Below are 10298 nucleotides of genomic sequence, written 5' to 3'. Positions count from 1 at the left end.
CTTAAGACTTTCCTCTTTGATAAAGCTTATAGTTAGGGCTGGCTCAGGCTTGCCTTGTACCAGCCCCTAGTTAGGCTGACTTAGGCCTAGTCTGCCAGAGGACCCCCTGTTATGCATCTTGCTAACTCGGCCATTCTGGATGTCACTAACTCAGCTTCTTCTCCGGAGCCTTTGTGCTCCACTGTCTCTCAGGGAGTGGGGAGTTTTTCCTTATCCGCTGTGAGGGTCCAAAGGACAGAGGGATGTCGTATGCTGTAAAGCCCTGTGAGGCAAATTGTGATTTGTGATATTGGGCTTTATAAATAAAATTGATTGATTGATTAATTGATTGAAAAATGGGCATATATAATCCTATCCTGAGAAGCAACGGGAAATACTGTTCGTTGGTTTATTTTTAGAGCCTACCTTCAGTTTGAAAAGTTCACCCTCTCCAACTCCCAACTGTTTTGACCGTCAGAACAGGCTACTCCTCATTGAAAATGACATAAAAACAAAGTATAATGATAACTATAGCAGCATCACACGCTTCAAAACTATTCAAGGTTTTTCGCCAGACAAACCAGCATGTTTACTTTTTCCAGCTGGAGCAGGGCACATAGTGGATTGACAACTTTGGCCGCGGTGCTGAATATGCACTCTGATGGAGAACTCGTGGCACAAACGCACAGGTACTTTCAGGCAGCCCTCGACATCAGAGGAAAACGCCTGGCTCCATCACATTTCCACCTGAGAAGGAGGTCTTCGTCTTCCTGAATAACAGGCTCATGACAACAGGCAGTTACCTCTGCTCCTGCTCGCTCCTGTATGGTGCCGACCTGACCTGCCACCGCATCGACTTTTCTTTGAAGGAGACTGCCCACAGTCATCTGTTTTTCGGTGGTTTGGGTTGTACTTCTCCCTCCTCCACTCTGATGGAAACTGGACCTGCTGCTGCTGCTGCTGCTTGCAGAAGTTGTGGGGTTTTTGGGGACCAACTCGCTTGATGCGCGGCTTGCCATCTTTTCTTCTCTTTCTTACATCTGAGCTGTCACGTGACGATGTCACGTCCAAAAACGTTATCAAATGTCATCTCCCGACAACAGTTATGAGAAACATTATAGCCTATTATTAGTTTTAAATTGAAATAGTATTAAATTGAAAACTCAACCACACATACATAAGTGCTGGACAAACAGTCATTATTTAGACATTAAATAAATTATATTTAATATTATATCAGGCCACTGTAGGCCTATATGGGCAGCAGATTTTTTTAATGACAGTAATGAAACTGATACCGTTGCTATTTTTAGATAGATAGATTTTTAGATTTTTTTCTGGTGAGTAGGCTGTCTATTTTAACTATGTTCAACCATCAATAACCTTGCTTAATGGAGCTATAAAGCTCCACAAAAGAGGTTTAAAGATAGTTATGAGACAGGGATCACCATGTGTTGTATAAAAACATAGTGAATAAACTGCCAACTTCTTGTCTGGTTAGTTAGCAAGCTAGCTAGCTTGAAGAGCAACTGTGACTTTTGCAAGCATCTTCCCAACTGGCAAGCATATTAACTCTTAGCTTGCCCGAGACATGAGTTCACTGGTTCACCAGCTAGCCCTGCTAGTTTTCACTATGTCACCAAACTCCTATCACCATCTGTTTCACATGTATAATGAATAAACATCATGCCACTTTTCAGTGTGACCAGGGGTTCATTTCAGAGCATGAAACCACCTAAACCAGGCTTATGATACTTTACCATGACATCAGCTATGTCCCAATTCAACTGATGTACTAGTTAGTGGTACAAAAAATATGATAGGAAACACTATCATGACAATATAGACACTGAAATGAAAGCAACAGTCTAAACTAGTCAACCTACTACTCCAGCAATAAACCAAAACTGCGTTTGTCCTCAGCTGATGACATAATTAAGTGGGTACAGAAATGACAGAATTGTAGATGTTAAATACTCCAGCACATGCACACACCACTGAAAACTACCTGGATATTATCACAAACTTGTACACAAGGATATGAACAGACCAGGTTCCCTGTAAACATCATATTCCCAATATAATTAAGTACAGGATAAGACTCAAAACCCAGACAAAAGACTTGACTGAGGTTTTCTCTCACTGATGATGTAACATGGATGATGGGACCTCATTAGGGCCTAATGGAAAACCCAAATAATAATGGTAACATGGTGGAGTCAAATGGCTCATCACTACTGTGTCTACACATCATTGCTGGTTAGAATCTTGTTGTGTTGTGAAGAAAAGCCACAGCTGTAAGAAAAATGGCCCGCCCTTGCCAGCAAATGATTCCCAGGTTAGACTGTTATTACCTGAAATAAGACAACCAGTGGCCAGCCAAAATGGGTTCCATGCTCAGCACTGCTGAATAAGAGTTACCACATGAGGCTCAGCAGAAATGTAATCAAAGACATTCTTCATTAGCTCATAGTGCCAATACAGTATATGTGCATGGTGTGTGCCAGTCAAATAAAAGAGCAAAGGAAACCAGGCATGCTTTTAATAAAGCTGGTACAGACAGATGCCTAAAATCCCAGAGGTGTGTTTGGAAAGGTGGAAAAAAACCTGTGTAAGTTTGTAATACAAGTAAGGTAAAAATGTCTTGGTTAAGTTGGATGAGGGTTTACAGAACATTGCTGGTAGTTATTCCTGCTATTACAGTGCCATCTGGTTGTTCTCTACTGTCAGTTAATGAAGATAATAAGTGGTCCTTTACAAATTACTGTGTAAGCTGCAATACAGTATTGTTATGAGACCCTCCTTTTGTTTCTTTCAGAATGTTTGCGAGCTAAGATGAAATACAAATCTGCTATTAGAGACATATGCAAGTCTTTAAACTGCATTGGTTATTGCCAATGATTCCGACTTTGAAAACACTTGCACGGATGTGGGGTTTTGGGGGAAGGAAGGCTGCTGGCATTTTGACATTTCTGATATGTATGCAAGTGATACATTCAAAACTTTTTAACAATGAAAAGAAAAGATTTTAATATTTCTTGAACACAGTGTTAATATTTTGTGAGTCTCATTAAAATACAAACATTTAATTGCTTATATAAAGCATAAATAAGACCACAATTAATAAACATTATTAGGATTGGGATTTTGGTGTTCACCTCGATAACCAGATTTATCATATAGTTTTGGATAATGCCATTGCATCAGATAAATGACAAGAAATGGAATATAAATGGTTAATGGACTTGCAAATACACTGAATGCCACATTTACCCATTTACACACTTTCATACACTGGTGGTTGAGGCTACCATCGAAGTGCCACCCCTCATCAGTTACACATTCACACACCGATAGCTATTGGGATCAATTTGGGGTTCAGTATCTTGGCCAAGGAAATTTGGACATGTGGACTGGAGGAGTCATGGATTGAACAGTTGATCTTCTGATGAGTGGAAGACCTGCTCTACTTCCTGAGCCACAGCCCGATAATCAACAAACAGAAGGAAACCTCCAATAAACAAGTAAAATAAATACAATACTTTATGTGCCAGAAGTGGCCAAAACAGCTTGGAATTTCCATCTATCCACCACTTATCTGACTCTGGGTCGTAGCAACTGGCTAAGTAAGGTAGCCCAGTAGTTCTTTTCCCCAGCCATGTACTCCAGTTCCTCCAGGGGGATCCCAAGACGTTTCCTGGCCAGATAGGATTTACAATCCCTTAGCCTGTTTTAGGTCTTCCAAGTGGTTTCCTACCAGTTGGATGTGCTTGGAATATCTTCACAGGGATGCGTCTGGGGATAATGCTGACCGTGCCCAATCCACCTCAGCTGACTTCTTTAAATGTGAAGGAACAGTGGATCTATGCCAAGCTCCATTTGAATGGCTGGCTACACCCATCACCTCTAATCTCTAAGGGTGAGCCCAACCACCTTGTGAAGGAAACTCAATTTAAATCACTTACATCCACAATCTCATTGTTCCCCAAACCTCATGACTGATAGGACCAGTAAAATCACAGTCTTCCCTTCAGACTCACCACAACAATCTGGCACTATGTCTGTGTAACTCCTGGTGCTGCATCTTTCTGCTGATCTTGCATTGCAACCTACCCTCACTTGTGAAAAAGACTTCAAGACAGTTAAATCATAATTCTTCTGGACAGCCCTGTCACCAAAAGAAAATGTTGGCATTGTATGTTTCTGTGAACCATGACACATTACATTTGCACATTTTATTATTTTTGTTGCCATCGGGAGGGGGAGAGGATGGTGAACAGCGTGTCACCTAGGCAAGACGCCTGATAAGCTACAGACCACTGTTTCAAACAAACAACAAAACTGGATGTTTTTCAGCGACTCATTGCTGTGTTTCAAACAATTTTTTTGCCCCCAAACGTCGCTATTTTTCCAGCAGGAATAGTGCCCTAAAAAGCTGTTCTTTTTAACCAAGACATTGCTGCATTTCACCCAAAACTGGGTGTTCCAGACCAAAACATGCAAACATAATGTATTTGTGCAAATTGAATAAATCTATGGTTTGCAGAGATGCCAATTTACATTTTTTTAGCAGTTGGTTTGTTTTCCCATGACACCCTAGCTCCTCCCCCAGATATACATCTTTTTTTCTTCATATTTTTTTTTCTTTTTTAAATGGGCTTCCTCCTGTTTTGTTTTGTGGCTCATGTATGAATAGACATATGAAACATTTTTTCAATGCATACTGTATATACACATGTTGTGATAGCAGGTTGTTAGATAATCAGTGTTTTTCATTTGATTGGAAGTAGATGTTGCTTCCATGACACATTTTGTTTCAGTGATTAAAAAAAAATTAAAAGGCAAAAAAAGAAAAGAAAAATGTTAATAAAATCGGTTAATAACCTGGGAGCCAGAGGGATCAACCAGCTCCAAACATAAACACAGACTGAAATTATTAAAAGCAAACAAAATACCAGCATAATACTAGCTTCAAGTTGTAGAGATAAGTTAAAAAAAATAAATAATAGCAGGAATGACTACCAGTATGTCAGTGACAGGTGGAGGGAGATATATTAGATTTAGGTCATTTTAATGTTGTCTGCATAATGCATGCAAACCTTAAAAAAAAAAAAAGGCCACTTCTCATATTACACAAAAACAAATGATATCTTCATGATCATCATACAGAACCATTTATTGTGCAGTTGGGAGCAGGGAGGAGGAATCACAGCCTCAGTTGCGGGCTGGAAGCAGCAGTTGAGACGGGTGATGGTCAAATTTAATGTGTGTTTAATGTTAAGTATTTCTTCCATTCCCATCGCTCCACATGTTCACAGCACGTAGATCTGAGCGCCGAATGTGTTTATTACTGAACACATTTCACAGGTCTTTAGTGGTGGCAGGGCCTGTCTGATTAAGTCATGGCCATTAGCATCATCACCATTAGGCTCCTGATGGCACAGGGAGTCCGCCTGCAGACGTTTACGATACCCACGGGACCCTGTGTCTGTGTCTGTGTGTGTGTGTATTTGTACGTGTGTGTTGTGGGAATCAAAGTCTGAAAGCAGTGGTGATAGATTAGCTGTTCAGATATAAAACGCAGCTGCATGGAGATAGCAGTGTCAGGGGATTTGCACGTTCAGAGGCAAAATTTAAGACACTGAATATCACCTAGATGTTAACATTAAGCTGAATTTAAGGGTGCTGATGTACAACTGTTGATTAGAGGGTGCGCAATAAAGGCAAAATATGTTTGTCACACTGGAACCAAATTCAGTTTTGATTTAGTGGAAGGCCTGCGGGTCTAACTCAGTACCAACTGTCAGTGCAAGCGATGTAATCCGAAGAACACTGTCAGGTCGGTGTACATCTTCTGGTGTAAATGTTGCTGTTCCCATGTCAACGCTTTTTTTTTTTTTCGCTGTATGTTCGATGATGTGAAAACACGTGGGCGCCAGCTGATTGAATGGGTTATCAAAAAAAAAAAATCCCACACAAATGAGACAACTGTCGATGTGTGTGCAACTGTTTTCAACTTTCCACCACTCGTAAAAGCAACAGCCCTCACTGCAGACTTTTTTGCTTCTTTGCTGTAGCCATGTCTGCTGTTAGGTAACTGTTTGTTTGCTTGTTTACGGTATGTTTATGAAAACATATTAGTTCCACCTGCATAGTTCCTACTTGGTGCATGTCTGTATGATAGTGCCATCATGAGGTGAACATAAAAAATGCAACGTGAACTTCCTTGATCAACGAAAATTGTGTGGTGGGCCACATATAGATTATTTTGAACAACAAGCTTTTTAAAATTAGTCTGGCTGGATTTTGGACAGGACTGCTTATTGGGTTTAGCTCTTTAGCTCTAGCAAAGGGCTCACAGGCTGGAGTCCAACCTGGGCTGCTGTGGCAACAGCCTCGTACATGGGGTGCCTGCTCTATCCACTAAGGCACCGACGCCCCAATATTGTGGGTTTTAGGCAGGCTGGTCATAGAGTGACAAAGCAGTGTTCCAAGTAAGTCATAATAATTTACAGAAACACTGAGCAATAATCCAACTTCCACCTTCTGTTATCCCTCTCTGTTTCTTTCTGTCTCTCTGCAGCAAGCAGCTTTACCATCAGCGCTGCTGCACTCAGGCTTTCCGTTATTCAGCTTTCGTGCAGGAAAAAATATTTCGCTCTGCAAATATGTAGGCCTAACACCGTGTCCTAACAGCAAGTGAGTGCATCTCACCTCTCATGTAAACAAACCACGCAGGTTATCAGCAATGTGCTCCAACTCATAGGCGTAACCACTAAAAGATGGGTAAGTAGCCTTCTTTCTGTCTTTCTATGTTTGAACCTTTTAAAACAGAAAACATGTTTAGCTATAAAGATTTATAACATCAGAAATGTGGAAGAGCTTGATTCATTTCGGTGAAATTCACTATCAACTTGGACAAGGATTACTGTATGGGGTTTCCTTTGAGGTTGCAATAGATCATGGGACGGGATGTTGCAACAAGTCATCTAAGACCGTCCTTGTATAATGACAACATGAGCTTTGTTCATATTCTCAGCTGTGACAAAAGCATGTTCTCAGTTGTGGTTTCACTTGTGATTTTCACTGACATAAACTGCAGGTGCAGCTGAGAAGTGAAGAACATCCAGTTTTGTGACCTCTGCTTTCTGCTGCTGATGCAGTTCTGTTGCCTTCATCAAACTGTGACCGCCAGCACACACTGGGATGGTCTTAAGTCAAGTGTGAAGTAGCAGGGATGAGAATCAGTGACTAAAAATCTCAGGCCATGGTAGTCTGTAAAACTGCGGATTCCCCTATTTGTGAAGGAGTTCATGTATTTTGCAGTCTTGTTATGAAGTGAGGGTACGATGGAACATGAGCTCACAGGCGATTGGTGCAGCACAGACAGTAATGTCATTTTGCCTGCGTGTCAGGGTGAAGTGGGAGCTGAAGCTGGAGGCTCAGATTTACCACTTTCTCTATGTTCCAGCTCTCACCTATGGTCGGGAGTGTTCAGTAAGAAATCATGATGAACATAGATAAAAGCAGCTGAAATGGGTGTCTGGCTTTATCCCTCAGAGACAGAGTGAGGAGCTCTGACATATGGAAGAAGTATGGGAGCAGTAGAGCTGCTGCCCCATGCCTGAAAAGATGTCAGGTGAGGTAGTTTGGGCATCTGACCAGGATATGCCTCTTGGACAGCCCTCTGTGGAGGTTTTCCAGGCATGTCTAACTTGGAAGAGACCCAAGACCAACACAAAACAAACTGGAGGGAAAATGTAATCCATCTGAAGTAGCAATGACTTTGGATAACCCAGGTGGAAGTGGAAGACGTAGCTAGGGAGATGAGAGTCTGGTCTACTTTGCTTAGTCTGCTAACACTGTAGTCTGGACATCATGTAGACAGCAGAATATGGATGGATGGATATTATATTTATCTTTTTAAGGATTTCCAGATATTTTGATTATATTAAGTATACAATATACAGTATACATTGAATTGTCAAAAAATTTGGTAAATAGGCTTTTTTAATAAAAAAGGCAATTCATAAGTTGTAAGTAATGATCATAAGCATCAAATGCTAACAATTTACCAACTGTCCTATCATTGCTAGAAATTAGGCAACCTCTAATAACCTTTGTAATATAGTGCCGCGAGAATGGCGGTTTTTGTAGACAACCTGGAAATTAGTGTTGACATGACTCTGTCAACAAAATGCCTTGGGGATTTTTCAGTTGGATTTTAGGTAACTGCAGAAAATAAGCCTTGTGCAAAACAAAAGTTTATACTTAAAAGTTTTATTAAGTGAGATAATCTCTTCAAATGAGCACCACTTTTATGATTTTTGATGTAATCAGAAGAAGGAAAAAACTAACATTAGGCTATAAACAAACTACACTACAGTCACATGACGCCAATGACGCTACCACAACAAGGCCGTCTCGTTTAGTCACTTGTTAGCTACTGCCTTTTTAAAACATTTTAAAGCTTCAAAATTAGCAAGTGGGGTATGTACTGATGTATTCTATGTTGCAGACGAGTGAACCGGAAGTGCAAAACTGCTAACGCATTTCTATGTTTCAGGACTCATTCCTGCAGCACTCTATAGTGGTACTTGCAGTAGTTTTTCTATCCTGGATGTCAGTGTTGGTGGATTTCTAGTCTGGCTCTCAGGATGTACACTGTGGGTATAAACCTGTCATTGGCAGCCTGTCTATGAGAATGACACACTTCCTGCATGAATCAATTTTCAAAATTCTTGTCTCGTATAGCAGGACCTATCTCCACACCTGGTTTCAGCAATGTGTGTGAAACAACAACAACAACCCCAGAGCTTTCTTTTGCAGGGATTTAGCCATTTTAATGCTGGCACTCTCCACCATTGCAAACATTACAATACCATTGCTACATCCTGGGCTTTTCGCTGCCCGTGATGACTGTGATTGGTGAAAAGAAATCCAAACAAACCAGAGCAGTTTTTCTCCCTCAGTGCAGAATTATAACGAGTTAAGTCAGACCTTTTTTCGACACTGGTACAGCATGGTCTGGCTGTGCAGAGCTAGTGAGTTTCTAACTATTTTTGAAGCTGTTTGTTATTTCAACTTATGGCGAGAGACAGTAAAGTTTGGAGAGATACAGAACGGAAATGATATTAAAGGTCCTGGTTCCGATATAAAACCAGAGTGTTATATTTACATGGTCCATACCACCCAAAAAATGGCCATTAATGGTGTCTGAGGCTTTCCACCAATCCCAGAGGAACACCAAAAACTTGTCACTGTTTTGCATGAAAACTATCAGACACTGAATATTGACCAAAAAACTCAGCTTGAATCCAAAACGCTGAGTTTCAGGTTTCACAGACCTGCGTTGGTACGATCCTGCTGTGAGGCCTCAGTCAGGGTGGAATGGTGAATGGTAAATGTGGGATGACAGCCGTGCAAATACCAACAGGCTGGAATGTTCTGGAATGGTCTCTGTCTACATAGCAGATGTTTGACCGAAGAACATGGCACTGCTCTAACCAGGTTGAGAGAGTAGGCCAAGAATGTATGCATGTGTGTTTGCTTTAGTCTTGAACTGCATGATCTGCTGCACTTTGTGATGATATGTGGTGTGAGCAGGTTGTTCTAACCTGGGGTTCATCACCAGCCGCCTGAAGAAGTATGTCCAAGTGATGTAGTCCATTGCATCCTGTTTGGATGAGATGGTTCCTGCAGCAATCTCGGCATTCAGATGGTCTGACAGCACACTGAGGAGGCTGCGGATAGAACACACAATCAAAAACTGATCACTTATTTTGATTAACAATCTTGTTTCAAGGGCATTTGATATAAGGGGGCTCATTATTATAAACCAGTAGAGCTGAATTTTGAACCTCAATATTTTTTGGACAAACAGCTCCTGGTCTTTGACATAACAAGGCATGAGAAAATCTTAGACAGAAGTCTTAATAATCAAGACAACAGACTGTTACCTGGACTCAACAGGGAAAGGCTCGTAGAGGAACTTCTTGTAGAAATCCTTCTTGATGTCGTGGACGAGGATAACTGCTTTGCCCTGGTCATCAAACTGAGGCCGACCTGCTCGCCCCATCATCTGCAGAACATCTACACACACAGCACATACGTTATCAAAGACTGTGTTTGTTACACTATTCTTTAAACAAGCTGCAATAAAAGTGATTCTTTGCTGTCATTTTGCTTTTTATTCCAAGACTTGATTCATACTTCCCAAGGCTTACAGTCCCTTTACAGACCCAGGTGACATGTGTGTTGTGCACTAAAATCGGCAACTAACAGACAAATCAGAATAGTAAGTGTAGTTAGCATCTTTT

At 41.0% G+C, this 10298-nt stretch overlaps 1 protein-coding gene across 1 annotated transcript in view; it reads right to left on the bottom strand.

Annotated features, from left to right (window-relative positions):
- Nucleotides 1-10298, bottom strand: part of ascc3 (activating signal cointegrator 1 complex subunit 3) — a 252720-nt gene that overhangs the window by 33873 nt on the left and 208549 nt on the right. Inside the window, exons 33-34 of the mRNA XM_050047693.1 lie at nucleotides 9939-10071; nucleotides 9597-9722 (exon numbers count right to left, since the gene is read on the bottom strand). Of these exons, the coding sequence (XP_049903650.1) occupies nucleotides 9597-9722; nucleotides 9939-10071 (259 nt within the window). The remainder of the gene's footprint in view (nucleotides 1-9596; nucleotides 9723-9938; nucleotides 10072-10298) is intronic.

This window comes from Epinephelus moara, chromosome 6 (assembly GCF_006386435.1).
Source record: "Epinephelus moara isolate mb chromosome 6, YSFRI_EMoa_1.0, whole genome shotgun sequence".
Lineage (NCBI taxonomy): Eukaryota > Metazoa > Chordata > Actinopteri > Perciformes > Serranidae > Epinephelus > Epinephelus moara.
Note: the sequence above shows the minus strand (reverse complement) of the source record. Positions and strands in the feature narration are given on the sequence as shown.